We start from the raw sequence: 15,916 nt of genomic DNA, 5'->3' as shown, positions 1-15,916 counted from the left end.
CTGCTAAGTTCCTGCAGTAATCCTCGGTGCTGAACATTCTTGGGCACAAAGCCGCATCGTGCTTCTTGCCAGTTGGCGGTTTGCCTCTTGAGGTGCATTTCTTCGTTCGCCATTAGTCTGGTGAAGCTAGTTGATATTGAAAGGGGATGGGTAACAACCTGTCTGGTGCCACGACCAGAGTGGGTGGTGCCCTGGACAGCTATGTCTCGGAACTGGGGGCGGATATTGTTTATGAGAAGAGGTATTTTATTTCTACATAGTCGACGCGTATCGGTACCAGATGCCTGACTGCTGCTTCACTGCATTATGCTAATAGTCTAGGCCAGTCACGATTCCTCAAAACCGTTAGGGGTCGTCACCGGAATGGGCCGCTTGTCATTAAGATTTTCATAAAACAGGATCCCACTCTCAGCCTAAGGTCATATCAGAAGCGCCTAAAACGTGAGTGTTTTCCTAATAGGATGGTTTAGTGACTGGTACAGCAACGCCCTCCGTACTTCCTGTAGTTGAGCGGGAGACCTTGGCCGATATCCCCAACGTGCATTCCGTCCAGTCTTTTCTAGACACGGAGAGAGCAGGGTACATTTTCCGACAGTGGTTGGCGAATAACCTATATGACCGGATTAGGCGGGTCCCCCACGTAGCGCCTCTCAGGCGCCCATACTGATACAGTGACGCAGTACACGACCGTTTCTCAGTCTCATAGAAAAGAAATGGGTCGCCTTTCAGCTAATGACCGCCATGAAGGACGTTCGATCCCGAAAGGTCAGCAGTGATCGGTGTGTTGCGTTGCAGGATTCTGACTGCATACTTTTGGCAGATAGCGCACGGAGACATCAAATCTGAGAACATACTTGTTACATCGTGGAATTGGGTCTATATAACAGATTTCGCATCCTACAAACCGGTCTATCTTCCTGAAGATGATCCTGCTGACTACTCGTTCTACTTTGACACCTCCGGCCGACGAACATGCTACGTCGCTCCAGAACGATTTTATGCATCTTCTGAGGATGTCAAGCAACCCGAAGGGACCGTCACAGAAGCAATGGATGTTTTCAGCTTGGGCTGCGTGCTAGCTGAACTATTCCTTGATGGCAGGGAAACGTTCACTCTGTCCCAACTCTTTCGTTACCGCTCTGGGGAGCTAAACATGCAATCCCACCTTTCGAGCATCGAAGATGAAAACATCAGGGTAATGTTGAGTCTCAGAGTTATCACCTCCTTGCTTATGAGTGTTTTTCCTCAGTTATTAATATCCCAGATGATTAACATCGATCCATCCGAGCGCCCTTCGTTTGCTGGCCTCCTTGAACGAGCACGTTCCAACTCAGCCTTTCCGCCCGCATTCTATACTTTCCTTCATTCCTACATCCTCTCTGTGAACGAAATGGCTTCTCCATCCCTGTTCGCAAGTGCGTGAACAAGAACAATGCACAATTGAAGGCTCCCTCTCTGTCACAGAGCATAGAAAATGAGCCGTGGGCGACTATACCAAGCGACTCCGATCATCGGATTGAGCGATTGTGGACTGAATTTGACACTATAGAACCGATACTGGCACAACAGGATCCTGATGCTTTGGGCCAGGATGTGATGGAGTCCGTTAAAGACGAGGCTCTGGAAAGAACAATTACGGCATATTCTGCACCGAGGGCCCCCAATAGTCCTGCTTGGAAGTCGAATGTTTTGAAGGTCAGTGAATACTGCTCATCGCACTCTTCCCGACTCAAGCCAGCTGCAAGACAATGTTTCCTGTCGAAACACACATACCGAATCGCCCCCTTGAATTGCGGACGGTGAGAGGGAAGCAAGCTGCAGCGGAAGGGAAGTGGAGTGAAGGCACCGTCGCTATCTATGTCCCTAATCCAATATCTTGTCCCTAGATGGCGTTGCGCTCGTCATCTTGTCGCTCGTTGTCGCGAACATCAGAAATTGTTCAATATCAAGCTCGAAAGTCAAAGCCCTTGATCTCCTTCTTGCATTGACGCCATATCTTACTGATGAGAGCAAATTGGATCGCCTGGCACCCTATGTAGTGGATCTTGTGAGAGACGATGCTGCCATAGTCCGAGCCTCTGCTATACGCACGCTTACACAAATCGTATGTACGCAGTCGCGTTGGAACCCTGCTTTCTCATGCCCTTGTCTCAGACAATGACTGTCTCAGTAATCACGGCAGCAAATGGGTCTTTTTTCCCAGACTACGTACTCCCTAACATACGATACATGGGCCGCGACCCTGAGATTCTAGTTCGTGCCGCCTATGCACAGTGCTTGGTTGCCTTGGCAGAAACCAGTTTGCACTTCCTCGAGATAAGTCAGGCCATTAAAGCCCATGGCGCGGCTACCTCAGCGCGTTTGAAGTCAGGGAGTACGGGGGATGTCCAAGAATGGGATACTGCTTTTGAAGAGGTATCTTGTTGATTCTGTGTGTTCCTGATATTCATGACTGAGATTTTTTCAGGACTCATACGATACACGTTTGGCCGACCTTCAAGCTGAGATAGAGGAGCAGGTGACGACTCTTCTGGTTGATCCATCTAGTTTTGTCAAGCGAGCAACGTTGCACAACAACACTGCGGCTCTCTGTGTTTTCCTTGGTCGACAAAAAACTAACGATGTATTATTGAGCCACATGATAACGTACCTAAATGACCGTGATTGGATGCTGAGGTATGAATTCTTCGATAGCATTGTTGGTGTGGCGGCATGTGTTGGGAGGCGCAGTTTGGAGGAGTACATCCTGCCGCTGATGATCCAAGCCTTATCAGGTCTGTATCGTTTTCCGTAGTTGTTGGAATATGGTAAACATAAGGGTTGGGTTTAGATGTGGAAGAGACTGTTGTCGCCAAGGTGCTGTCGTCGCTTACTAGCCTCGCAGAACTGGGTTTATTTCAAAAACTCCGTATATGGGAGCTGATGAGCGCAGCGACCGGATTCTTATATCATCCTAACATTTGGATTCGGCAAGGTATGCTCCGTTTGCTTGTTGAGACAAAAAATTGACCACATTGAAGGTGCCGTTGCGTTCATCACCTCTGCCGCTAAACATTTGCCTGTAACAGACGTTTGGTGTATTCTTTATCCCTCGCTGAGGCCGCTACTGCGATCAGACATCAAATCGATCAATGACCAGTCGTTGTTATCGAGACTGAAACCAAATGTTCGTACCCTCAGAATTGGTCAGATCTCATGTGAAATCTTGACGGCCTTCAGCTTTCAAGAACGATCTTTGACGCGGCAGTGACATGGGCGATGAAAAGTGATGATAGCTTGTTTTGGAACCCCCAGATAGCAAGAAAGCCTACGAAATTCGACATGACGAGTGCCAGCGCAAGTCTCACCCACAAGCCGAAGTCTTCTCGATCTGGTGAACCAAAAACGAAAGAGTGAGTAACCCAGTGCCCGGATGCCGTCTTATCTTAATATGAGCGAAGGGACGAAATGCAGATTGAACGTTTGGACCAAATGGGCATGCCGCCTGGGGATGAAACGAAAATAGCAATTCTGCGGGACTACATTTTAAAGTTGTCTCAGAGTATTCAGAGGCAAGTCCAGCATAATCTGTTTCTACTGACGCTATCTCAACAATTTCGCAGTTCTAATAGCCGCCCACCGCTCGAAATCCCAGGAGTGGAACTTGCCCGCCAATCACCTGTCGGACTCCAGAGTCTGGGCATTGTCCCACAAACGGTGTTCCTCAACAACCGTGACATCCCACCGCCTCGACGCACTGACAGCACAAGGAAACTTGGTGCTTTAAGTGATAAACGTGTGGCTCAGCTTCAAGGGGTGCGAAGTTCCAGGGCCGCGAGTTTCGATAGCGGTGTGGCGTACGGGGACCTCCGAAGGAAACTGGCGCAGGCAGACAGCTCAGTGATATCGTTGAGTACACCTCTTTCGGGTGATGGACGCAACGCAACAAATATGGCTTTATCTCCACGAATGTCAGATGTGGATTCCTCCGGCATTGGCGGTTCTCCTGGTCCTATACCTTCTCCACATCCACCATCGTCCGTAGCGGACACGGACATGTCAAGGGATATCCCCATGTTCACTACCCGTCCATCTAGCCCTTCAGGGGAGTCGCATGCTTCGAGTAGGGCGCCAAACATCCACTCAGTTCTTCGGACTTCGAAGCGAGGTATCGAAGTCGGGGATGGGAAAAAGGCGGCTCCCGCCGTTGGCACCGTAAACACATTAGCTACCGCTTCAGGGGTTATCGAAGCGGCCACGAAATTGAGATCGGACATGGACCATGATGAGCCTTCTGGCCGATCTACGCCAATGTCGGTCACGGGGGCGTTTAGGAAGGAGAAACGGGTACATGTTCCCTTCCCTCCACCAGCGGCTAGCACTTATGGTGAGTTTTATTCACAATATTGATGTCTGTTTTCCTGCATTGATCGCTCAATAACAGAGGGTCACGAGCCGGCCATCACAAACATGCTCGAGCATGTCTATCAAGATAACTTTCGCGAAGGCGCTAACGACTTTGGACCCAAAGTTGCTTCGGGACCCATACGTAGGCGTCAGCCCATTCGTTCCTCCTATCAAAGTAGGGATGGCACTGGGGCGCACCGAAAACCTGATGTCACTCTTATTGCGAATCTCTCTGCCCACAATAATGCTGTAAATGGGATTGCTGTTTCCCCAGATCACCTATTCTTCGTTTCATGCTCTGACGACCGCACCGTGAAGATATGGGATACGTCCCGGCTTGAGCGTAACGTCACAAGCAAGCCGCGACATACCTATACTCAATACCATGCACGAATGACCTGCGTTTGCATGGTGGAAGCGTCGCACTGTTTTGTGAGTGCTGCGGACGACGGAAGCATACATGTTGTTCGAGTGCATGTGTCAAGTTCTGGTTCTTTGCCGAGATATGGAAAGCTTCAGATTGTTCGTGAGCACCGCTTGGAGCAATCTGGAGAGTTTGTTACCGCAATGCAGCATTTTAACACTGGTGTGTTTTCAGACATGTGGATTAGAAACGATGCTGACAAGTTATTGGCCTAGAAACAACATCCACCCTGATCTATACCACATCGTATTCATCAATTGTGAGCCTTGACCTACGATCAATGCGCATCCTACAGCGAATGTCCAACCCAATCCAATTTGGCATGATTACCGCATTTTGTATAGACGAAGGCCGAACGTGGCTCGTGACTGGCACCCAAAGTGGCACACTGACTTTGTGGGACCTCCGTTTCGGCTTGCGGATGAGAAGCTGGAAGGTCGGGACAAGTCTCGCCTCTGGTGATACCGCAATACATTGTCTTGTCGTCCATCCGACCTCACCCAGGCGAACCCTTGTTGTCGTTGCCATTTCAGCTAAATCAAGAGCGTCGCCTTCCTCTTTCAAAAGAAACAGCGACGATGACGATGTCATTATCATTGAGGTTTGGGACATCTCTCAGATGACGCTGGTGGAAACGTTCGTTACCTCAGAGGGCAGTCTGACACCCTCCGACGAGATGGAGCGCACCAGTCCCACCCCTCTGATGCAGAACCCGGCACAAACAGATCTCAAGTCACCCGCAGATGCCATCGCGGCATTCATACGCGCTCATCAGAAACTGCTGGATGCTAAAAGTGGTGATAATAGTTCCATTGCCCACCCTGACCATACCGATCCATCTCCCATTCCTTCCTCGTCTTCTCCCTCGAGACATAGTGTCTCCTCCAAACCATCTGATTCAGACATCCGTACCATTCGAAGTTCAAGCGTATCAGAAACTGATGAAGACGACGATGGGGACGACGTATTTATGCACCCAGACGGGGAGGATAACACTACTACATCTAAGGGCAAGAAACGGCGTCGGATCGCCCGGGACGCGCGAGCGCTTATCGCCGGTGTCAATTTCGGAACGCCAGGACAACATAGTCTAATGAGACACTTCTCCGGTGAAGGTTATGGTGGCGACATGAATCTATCGCTGAAGATCCCTGGGGGGGAAGATCGACGCGGGTTCATCATTACTGGCTCGGCCGATCGGAGGATCACCTATTGGGATTTGAAAGGGGGAACTGATCGGTCGTTCGTGATCAGTGGGTTAGAATCCGGTGCTGAATCCCCAGTATTCAGGTAATTCCATTCCTGTCGTATACTCCAATGACGTTCACTTAGCATCTGTGGTTCAGTGTTGGGCGTAATCCCCTGGATGGTTCCTTGACACACATGGAAACACGTCTCCCAGAACCTGTCAACTCCCAACCATCTCAACGCACGGCTCTTATTTCTAGTAATCAGCAACACTTGTTGCGTGGCCATCAGGACTGTATCACTGCCCTCGCATGTTTGGGTTCGCCATTCCGCGGCAGTCTCATTAGTGGCGATCGCTCAGGTGTTATCAAGGTATTTCGAATTGACATGGACTAGTGCAGAGATCATGTTCTTCCTGGCCCGAGAGGATGGAACACCAACAATGACTGTTTTTGCAGCTTATAATTGATACTTCGTTGTATGATCTCGCGCGGGTCCAGACACTGAGTTGTGATGAGAGACAATTGGACACAGGTTTTCATCTAGCATACCAGTGATTGTGAACGCGGCTCTCGGCTTATTGGTCTGCCCGCGATATCAATGTGCGAAGACACTGTCTGTTAGTCTGTAACCCGCACCACAGCGTCCGGGAGTTTGCATTCCTTGGTACAAATTATGGAATTCATTTATCGTATTTTCTGTCGCTGCCTGGTGTGAGACGCTTATTGGCACCATACTGATTGATAGTAGCATCAGACGTTCGAACTCACACTGGTATAGCGAAGTCGTTCACCTGTGCCATTATGTGCTAACGATCGCTGTCCGCGTCCGACTCACTGGACGTTCCATGACCTGACTGATCACTGCTCGAATAGATCCAGGTCGAAATGGCCCCCTGGGGAACAGACCTTTCTGAGTCCCGTATCAGACTGAGATTGCGCTAGTATTCAAAGACTTGGATACTGATCCTCGCTTCTGCATGGAGAAGATCAAGCAGTCGATTGTGTGCGAATGCAGGACATCAGGGTGCGAGGGTGCTTGGGGCATGGCCTACAGGCAGCCCCTTCACCAGCGAGAAGCACGGGGGGTTGGTGACGGTTAGGGGCCACCCCGGCCCGCGGTGTTGATATCGCGCGGCTACACTTCGGGCAGGGAACGGCAAGGATTCACATAAACGTGGTTGAGGATGGAGAAGTAAGGGCGGGAAAGTGAGCAGGATAGACAAGAGCCCTGGCTTCGGGATATACTCCGACTTTGAAACCGTATCCAAGCAGACACAGGTGCGTCAACGAACCTTTTCCGTGAAATGTGCCGGAGCCAGAACGAACCCCAAGTTCACATCCAACCACTCAGAGTGATGGCATTGTGGTTGCGTGAGGCTCGCCGCTGCAGGTCGTTCGTGTGATATTCGGAAGACCAAGGGTTTGTAATTCTGAGGACCAGCTATTCGTTTTAATGCTTCCAGTGTCATGTCCCTATCCCCGTCCATCCCCCTTGATACTTCAAGGGCGGAGAGTTTGAAAACTAGAGGGATAACGCGACTGTGGCGTCATCTAGTCCCGCCAATTAACCAACCATGGACAGCTGCAAATCAGAACAGCCCTTCCCCATCGGACTTCCGAAGCCCCTGATCATGCTGCGTAAGACGGATAAACAAAAGGAGATACAACAGATAAATGTATGTACGTAAGGTGTGCTCTACACACGAGCGCGTTGCTAACTGAATTTCGGAAACAGTAAATGCCCAATCATAATCCTGGTCGTCGCATCAAATGTGACTGAAAAAGGCGTTTTCTTAATTGCCCCAACTACGCAATAGTATTACGCTGGGACATTTTGGGGTGTGTTCCACAGATAGGCCAAGCTGATTGCGCCAGTAGCGCGAAACATGGGAGAAGTCTAACACCGAAGGGAACTCTTTACAGAATGCATGTCCCAGAATCTCTACAGGAAGTGCTCCATCGAAAGGACGGGCAGGGCTGCGACGGGGTTCCGAAATACGATTCAACCCTCCAGGCCGCTCTATAGCTATGTTTTTGCGGAGGGCGAAAAGCTATCCCCTTCTTTCTTTGATAGAAGCAAAATACAGATAACCGAAACTGGAATTCAAGCAACTGAGATTGTTCAGATGTCCAATCCCAGGATAAATGGAGCGGTAGTAGATTCGCCGTAGTCATTTATGCAATAGAGAGCCTTTTCCGACAACCTTTGAGTTAGTTGCGTTCCCAAAGTGACCCCGGGTCACTTGATGGGAGTGCTGTGCATCGGAGTTAACCGGGGAACCAATGCATTTGGCAAACTCCGCTTCCCACGTTAGATGAACTCTCTGAAAAGGTAGCAGTTCGTTCCCCGCTGTCTCTGATTTCAGAAGTTGCGGTCCTTGTTTCGGTAACGTCTTAACCACATGAGCGAAAGATTTTCATTTAGCGTGGATGAGCCAAGGGCTCCTCTTTGGACTTACTCCGAAATTCATTGTCTCATACTCAATGATATTGCCTGGGAGCGTTCGCGCCTTCAACCGACTGTTGCGGACTAGTGAGTTCGCCGTCCGTCCAAGTCCCTGGTTCCACATGGACTTTGAATTTCTCTCTTTTGCGCCCTGCATAGTTAAGATTTCTCAGGTGCACTGACTGTGTGATCCCCATATCGTCATCAAGGGCTTGTCTTTCACGTTTGAGGCCATACATATATATCTCCTGGAATTCCAATGGCCCTGTTTCTCCCAGGACACGGTGATGGCATGGATGTTGGCTTGAGCCGCTCTGTTATTACATTGATTCAACGCTGCTGTTGTTTCATTTCAACGGGAATCCCTCTTCCGCGCTCTTCCCATCCATAGGGGATCCTGCATCGACGTCATCTTCTATATTCTCATTACGAGGGACAGCAGGCTTTTGTTTATGTAAAGCGCTGGTGATGTGCCTGCCAGCAAGGTAAATCACCGTTCCGTGCAACTAGGTCAGAAGCAAGCGTTCGTCGCTTTGGGCTCCGTCCCACCTCAGCAACCCTAAACGTCGGTCCTGTGCTGCTAGACCCACTCGGCAGTTTCACATCCAAATCTGAGGACAATGAGGTCATGCTTTTTTCGACTTCGATTCATTGTTTCATCTCATTTCACAAACCATGTGATGAAGATGTGGCAGTCTAGTCCTCTAATCTTGGGGCACTCCTTCCGCCTCAGCAAATGTTGTGATGGACGGACAGCAGGTACTTCACGAGCCAAACTGCAATGTAACTAGAAGACTGAAAACGTGGTAATAAGAACGATCTGACAAATGACAATGTAACATAATGATTTAATATATAAAAAGGTCGAAAAGATCCAGTTGGATCGGATTATGCGCAATAATCAGCCTGAAGACAAGACAACGGCTATGGTGGGCGACTCCACTCGACGTGTGGAGTGCAAACATCTAACAATGACAGGGGATCGAACGGTTGAAGAACGTGGTTTTGTTTCGTTGTAGACTGCTGAAAGCGTGATTTGACCAGTCGCATCAGCTCTTGTGCAACGTCATCGAAATAATCCTGTTGTTGATCGGCCTCCAACCTCAGCGGATCACCATACGCGCGAAGTAGCAGGGATTTGAGGCTGGGAAGAAGTTGGGGAGACACCGCCCGGGGATTCCATGATAGCCACGGAAGGAAGTCACTTAGGAATGAAGCGTAGGATGTAATTGTGAGTTCATTTAAGGAGCACAGCGACGCCAACTGCAAAGCCAGGGAAATTGGATTGAACCATGAGCTCATGAGAACTTCATTTCAACAATACGTAAGAAGCAGTGGAATACTCACGAAGGCTTCTATCCCTCCGATACGGCGGTCCCATAATAGGCAACGATCAATCACCTCAAGGCGGAAAGTTTCTAGTATCGGAAGTCGGAGCGAGTTGAGGAATGCAAGCACGCTGGTTTGGTCCACACTAATTTCCAGAGTGCGAAGGCTTGTCATAATGATCGGGCATTCATCCGGCCCCTCTCCCCACTCCCAAGCTGAACAGGGCAACTCCCAGGTCACTTGAAGCGACTCCATGTTCACACAGGTTCGTAGTGTGTTCAACCAATCTGGGAGCGCCCAGTCGGAAAGGTCGATTGAAAGATGCTTCAATCCATGTGCCACGCTCGAGATGTTCAAAGTGTAAGCGCCGTGGACATCGAGAGATTCGAGTTGTGGCATGTTTCTCCCAAGGGAAATTACTTCGAAAGGATCTGGCTCGTAAGGATGACGATTGGTATGGTTGCCGTTATTGACGTTGATGATGAGTGATGTCAACGCGGGGAAGTGAGTGGAATTCGCCACGAACTCGGCATCTTCAATGTCTTCGCGCGACACAGCGAGCATTAGGGAGGATATTCGCGAGGAGTATTGCTCTAGCCTTTTTTGAACCTCCGCCTGTGATGCAACAGACGACCGCAGCACGCAATGCAGCGGCTTATCACCCGCACGTTCTGCCCATACTCCCCAATGCCAATTAGACCACGCAAGGTCGAGGGTTGTCCAAAGACAACCTTGTTGTAGGGAAACAGAACGCCAAAATCTTGAGACATGCGACACGGTTACCACGAAGCGAGATATTTCCGCTGGCTGTAGTGACTGATGACCAAAAGCGAGAATCTGTTGAAGCATTTCGAAGGGCAGACGCTCGGCAGCCGGTGCCAGTGAGCGCCCGACATTGGTGGAGGCAATAGAAGGACTAGAGGCCATACCGCAGAAACTTTCGGAGGCGGGAAGAAAAAGAAAGTCCGCACTATAAATAATGTACCTGGCTGTGTAGTAGATTACAATCCATGATCTTGGATGAAAAAATTCATGTTCATTTTCATGGATTTCATCTAACTATGACCTGAACAGGCGTGTGACCCCTAGTTCATGTCAAGCCGGATGCAAAATGGCTTTAGCGCCAACATTGTTCCCACCCTCCAATCATGGCGATGCCAGGCGTTCAGACATTGAGGCTGCGCAGGCCCGGAAAGAACATGACACAATCACCGAGGTTCAAAGATCGGCACACGGGCATGCTCCAAGACAAAATTCGAAGGTAGGGTTATGTGACACTTGGAGAAGTTGAAGGTCCAACAGCAAACGTTCATCAGAACAGCAAAGGCGCCATGGTCTCCCAGTCTCTCTGTTGCTTTCAGAATGATCATTCTTATACGTTTCTGCTCTGCGATGTACTCAAATATTCAAGATTGCGATGAAGGTACCAACCGTCCGCATCGGCAACGGTGATTTGCTAAAACTCAAAACAGTTTTCAACTTTTGGGAACCCTTGCATTATCTTGACAAAAATTACGGATTCCGAACATGGGAAACTTCGCCGCTTTATGCCATCCGGAGTTGGGCATACATTATATTACACTTTCCGTTTACCCGGTTGCCAAACTTGGTTCATGGCGCAAGCAAGGTATAGATGACCAGGAATTGTTCGACACACCATCATGGGCTCAGTTTAAACGCTTCTAGCGACAAGCATTTTTTGCTGTACGAATTGTCTTGGCCTTTATCAGTTCTTATTCTGAGGCAGCCTTCTATCGAACGGTTGCAAGTCATGTGAATGACCGAGTGGGGAGGTACATGCTATTCATGAGTTTACTTAGTCCGGGGATGTGGAGTGCTTCATCAGGTGCGTTCAACTATCCTCAGAGACATGGAAGCGGTTAACAGCTGGGCGTCTTAGCACTTCTGCCTTCATCGTTTTCGATGTATTTTTTATGTTTGGCTTGGTCTTTCTCATTTCAGCCCCCTTCTCAGTCCACCCGTTCTCGCACGTTTGGTGCTGTGCTATGCTTCGCGGTAGCCTCAGTAGTGGGATGGCCGTTCTCGCTTCTTCTTGCGCTGCCATTCGTCATTGAAGAAGTCCTTGTTTACGGGAAGGACCGGGTCCCCCCTGCAGCATATCGCATTTGGATTCTAGGTCGAATTAAACGCCTGATTGCTTGCGCCGTCACAGCTGTGACGATATTCGTCAGTCGGCCGATTTAGGATCATCCTCTCTGACTGATATTGGGCAAAAACGGCCAGATACCTGTCATAGCCATCGACTCGTTGGCGTATGGGCGTCTATCGGTGGTGCCTTGGAACATTGTCAAGTACAATATCTTTGGGGGAGCTGAACGTGGGCCTCACCTATATGGCACAGAGCCATGGTACTTTTACATCCTTAATTTGCTATTGAACTTCAATAGCATGTTACCTTTGGCTCTCATTTCGCTACCAGCATTGGTCATCACTTACCGGTACGATTATACCCGATTGGGCCCAATTAAACATCGTCAAGATGAAAGTTCCCCCTTCACTCTGGTGGTCATGCGCCTACTTCCTCTCTACATCTGGATCATTGTACTCTCCATTCAGCCGCACAAGGAGGAACGATTTATGTACCCTGCATATCCTCTGATAGCTTTCAATGCTGCAACAACGGTCTTCCTCCTTCGTGGATGGGTTGAGGCCATCTACATTCAATTTACATCTCCATATGCGGTATGTTGAACTTCCATGATCACTGATCAACTCCTAATCTGACCGATGAAAAGGCAACACAGACATCCCTGTTCAAGTACATGACAATTTCTATTGTCATCACATCAACGGTGTTGTCGTCCAGCCGAATCCTCGCATTGAGTCATTATTACCATTCACCACTCGAAATCGCGCACTATTTCGAACATGTGGAGCTCCCAAGACTTTTGAATGCTACGGGCTTGCTCCCACCTCCGCCTCCGCCACGCAAGGGTGATAATCCTACGTATCAAACGGATTTATCCGTCGACCTGGGTCCGATCAAGCGCTTTGACCTACGCATCTGCTACGGCAAGGAATGGTACCGCTTCCCAGGGCACTACCTAATTCCAAGTGGCGTAGACGTTCAGTTCATCAAAAGCGAGTTTGAAGGATTGCTACCGCGAAAATTCGAGAGAAGTAACGGTGTTGAAGGACTGTGGAAGAGGGAGAAAACGAAAGAGATTCCACTAGGATTAAACGACCTGAATCGAGAAGAATTGGACATTTACGTAAGTAATTTTTCATTCATACTGCACTCATTAACTTTGATGGGATCGTGCTCATGTCCGCCCTACTGTCCATTTTTGACACGTATACACTGATGCATTCCATCTCTCTTGATGCTTCAGGTCCACCCCAACACATGTGACTACCTCGTGGACCTGGACTTCCCCCTTCACCCGTCCTTTTCCCCGATGGAACCGAGGTATTCAGTCAACAATGCAACATGGGAACGGGCACAATGCCTACCTTTCTTAGACGCTGCCCACTCATCCCAGCTCACCCGAATCCTATATTTCCCATTCCCGAAGTGGCAATCCTTGAATTCCTTTGGTGATTATTGTCTCCTTCGGAACAAGAAGAGAATAGAGATGATCGAGAAGTCGGAATGGTAGCAATGTGTACAAAATTTATTAATCTATTCGTACAAAAGGACGCGAGGTTTCATCATGGGCATGCCTGCCCATGCCCGCTGTAGCTAGTAGTTCATATAAGATGGGTGACGCGATCGAGAATCCCCCTCTAAAAGAGCTCCAACCAAATTGCATCCCGCTTATATCCCATGCTAAAATATGAGGGCCGGTTAGCGCATCTTAGCCGGTGCCCGGCCCTACGATAACCTCAGCTTTTCGACCCTCCACGACTTCGAATGCATCATGAGCGGAAATGAACAACAGAGTGCATCATGTAATACGACGGATCACCGATTGCGTGTCTCAATGAACCCGCCCCCATGCAGGACGGGACTACCACAGCGAGCCCAAGCCATATTGCGCCACCACAAAATCTCGTATACGCGCAATCCCCTGCGGGAAGCGCGCTGGAATTAGATTCAAGAACCTAGAGCCACAAACGATTCGAAGATGGTATGATGGATGCTCAAGCGAGCGGCGAAAATTGTGATTTGATACGAGATCACCCAGACACAAGCCGCCAATCCGTTCACGATGCTAGCGAAATGCATGATGCAGCACAAGGCGGCCATTACATGTCACTTAATTCGATCGCTTATGTCCATTTTATACAATCTTCATACCACCCTCAGGCAAGATGTGAAAACCGACAGAAACGCAAGATACGGTAGCTCCGACGTCAGGGACACTCTTCAAGATTGGATGTGGATGATATATATGAGCGCCAACGCGGCACCGGCACACCAAGACCTATCATCAATAGGAAGGGAAATGAAAGCCTGCATGGACATTCACTGCTTCGAACAGTGTGGAGGCTTCGGGTTTGCATCCTTCCCCTAAGCAAGCGCCCGCGCCTTTCGTATTACTCAGTGGGCCACGGTCGGGCGCCTTCTCACGACATATCTGAATTCCGAGATGCAACATCCTCGGGGGACGCAGTCCGTCTCCATTGAAACAGGAGACAGGCCCTCCACAAGGTACAGTACTAAGCGCACACAGTGGAGCCCAGGGGTGGGTAGCGCAAAGGTCGCCCCTTTTGCTAGGTTACACGCATGACGATTTGGGTATGTATGGGGCTCCGAGTTAAAAACCATACGATGCGCTGATCGTGGAAATTTCTACCATCGATTTCACCCCCATTTGAAGAATGGCCTATCAAGGCAAAACAGCCCTTATCACTGGTAAGTGAGGGTCGAGCAGTGCTCATAGTTCCCTGTTGTTGACCCATCTCACTCCACGCCGCACCCGCAGGCGGCATTTCTGGAATAGGGAAAAATGTCGCTGTGGCACTTCAGGAACAGGGGGCTACCGTCCTCCTTGCAGACATCAACGAGAATGCCTCTTTGCTGAAGGGGTTGAACGAGTCAAGGGCTGAGTGCGTCTAAACGATCATTCCACACAAGCGTTGATTCAGTTGGTGAACTGAACAATCTTCGCTCCTTACAGCTCCGCCTTCTACTACAAGGTGGACGTCACAGATTGGGACCAGCAAGTTGGGCTATTCAAATTTGCTATCGAGAAATTGAAACGCGTCGACTATGTGTTTGCAAACGCCGGAATCGTTGAGACTACTTTCCTTGCGTACACCTCACCAACGCAAGTCGAGTTCACCAAACCGGATCTGCGGACGATCGATGTGAACCTCGTGGGAGCCTTGTACACGAGTAATTTAGCTGCCCAGGTTTTTCGCACTCAGGAGGTCGTGGATGGGTTCAGGGGGAAGATCATTCTCACAGGCAGCGTAGCGTACAGTTCATCTCATTTAATCCAAAGGCCTGCGACTCACCTGGCTCTAGCTCGTTTTCGGCTATCCCCCACATGCCGTTGTATACTGCGAGTAAACATGCAATCGCAGGTGTGGTGCGTTCTCTCGCCCCTCAGTTGGGGGCAGAAAATATTACCGTCAATGCTGTGTGTCCCAACGTCACTCGTAAGCCTGTTTAGTAATCTACACCGCCTATGATATTGGACCTGATTGCTTGTTCCCAGGCACTGCCCTTGTGCCCCAAGAGGTTTTTGACATTTTTGAAAGTCAAGGTACCATCACCCCAAACGAGACGGTCACAAATGTTTTCCACACATTCCTTGGGGAAAGTAAAGTCAATGGTGCGTTAAAATCAATGATTGCCAGGTTGCATGAAGACATCAGCTTACGTGCGCGCATGCTCCTTTCTCAGGCGAAATGATCGAGGTATCACTCGATACGATTGCTCATCGTGAGCCACAGTCAGATGCCAATGAAGCCGTAACTGCGAACATTGCCATTTTGAGCGAGGCTCATCGTGTGACTTATCTCGGACCCGCCGACGTCAAAGTCGCAGCGGAAGAACTGGCGTCGGTGCGGCATTGAATGGATTTGCGCTAGTGCCTTCCACCCATTATATCATTGGACGCGGGGCCGCAAAACTGATTGGGCGATTTAACCCCCCTTATTGCGTATGCTTTGCGTAAGATTCCCCCGAATGGTGATGGGCTCGTAAGAGGATTGGACAATAGTTCATAA

At 49.4% G+C, this 15,916-nt stretch overlaps 4 protein-coding genes across 4 annotated transcripts; 3 read left to right on the top strand and 1 right to left on the bottom strand.

The window, feature by feature from the left end:
- Positions 1–146: 146 nt before the first annotated feature.
- EI90DRAFT_3144677 (uncharacterized protein) lies at positions 147–6,394 on the top strand (the record flags this gene model as incomplete). The annotated part of the gene is made up of 19 exons (XM_039065177.1): positions 147–241; positions 317–441; positions 507–627; positions 681–765; positions 821–1,195; positions 1,250–1,407; positions 1,500–1,593; positions 1,696–1,699; positions 1,887–2,104; positions 2,155–2,415; positions 2,468–2,774; positions 2,831–2,974; positions 3,021–3,166; positions 3,220–3,392; positions 3,441–4,366; positions 4,424–4,972; positions 5,026–5,356; positions 5,378–6,100; positions 6,157–6,394. 19 exons carry the CDS (start codon positions 147–149, stop codon positions 6,392–6,394), a joined length of 5,073 nt encoding a protein of 1,690 aa, XP_038919199.1.
- A 2,802-nt stretch (positions 6,395–9,196) lies between these two features.
- On the bottom strand, positions 9,197–10,879 carry EI90DRAFT_3045584 (uncharacterized protein). Its single transcript, XM_039059420.1, has 2 exons — positions 9,794–10,879; positions 9,197–9,709 (listed from the first exon to the last, which is right to left on the bottom strand). The coding sequence occupies exons 1-2, from the start codon at positions 10,700–10,702 to the stop codon at positions 9,371–9,373; spliced, it is 1,248 nt and encodes a 415-aa protein (XP_038919198.1). The 5' UTR covers positions 10,703–10,879; the 3' UTR covers positions 9,197–9,370.
- A 24-nt stretch (positions 10,880–10,903) lies between these two features.
- EI90DRAFT_2992454 (asparagine-linked glycosylation 9 protein) lies at positions 10,904–13,552 on the top strand. Its single transcript, XM_039056135.1, has 8 exons — positions 10,904–11,036; positions 11,092–11,198; positions 11,248–11,402; positions 11,462–11,621; positions 11,676–11,962; positions 12,020–12,478; positions 12,532–13,008; positions 13,129–13,552. The coding sequence occupies exons 1-8, from the start codon at positions 10,924–10,926 to the stop codon at positions 13,393–13,395; spliced, it is 2,025 nt and encodes a 674-aa protein (XP_038919197.1). The 5' UTR covers positions 10,904–10,923; the 3' UTR covers positions 13,396–13,552.
- Positions 13,553–14,560: 1,008 nt separating this feature from the next.
- EI90DRAFT_2911538 (uncharacterized protein) lies at positions 14,561–15,599 on the top strand (the record flags this gene model as incomplete). Its single annotated transcript, XM_039054426.1, has 5 exons — positions 14,561–14,594; positions 14,665–14,788; positions 14,860–15,159; positions 15,210–15,343; positions 15,403–15,599. 5 exons carry the CDS (start codon positions 14,561–14,563, stop codon positions 15,597–15,599), a joined length of 789 nt encoding a protein of 262 aa, XP_038919196.1.
- Between the last annotated feature and the right edge of the window lie 317 nt (positions 15,600–15,916).

The sequence above is a fragment of the Cantharellus anzutake genome (genome assembly GCF_015039405.1).
Source record: "Cantharellus anzutake strain C23 chromosome Unknown EI90scaffold_11, whole genome shotgun sequence".
Classification (NCBI taxonomy): Eukaryota; Fungi; Basidiomycota; class Agaricomycetes; order Cantharellales; family Hydnaceae; genus Cantharellus; species Cantharellus anzutake.
Note: the sequence above shows the minus strand (reverse complement) of the source record. Positions and strands in the feature narration are given on the sequence as shown.

Coding starts and splice junctions, on each gene's coding strand:
- EI90DRAFT_3045584 (XM_039059420.1), bottom strand. CDS start 10,702: ATGGCCTCTAGTCCTTCTATTGCCTCCACCAATGTCGGGCGCTCACTG. Junction 9,710..9,793: donor TCGGAGGGATAGAAGCCTTC/GTGAGTATTCCA, acceptor CTGGCTTTGCAG/TTGGCGTCGCTGTGCTCCTT.
- EI90DRAFT_2992454 (XM_039056135.1), top strand. CDS start 10,924: ATGGCGATGCCAGGCGTTCAGACATTGAGGCTGCGCAGGCCCGGAAAG. Junction 11,199..11,247: donor TATTCAAGATTGCGATGAAG/GTACCAACCGTC, acceptor AACTCAAAACAG/TTTTCAACTTTTGGGAACCC. Junction 11,403..11,461: donor TGGTTCATGGCGCAAGCAAG/GTATAGATGACC, acceptor AAACGCTTCTAG/CGACAAGCATTTTTTGCTGT.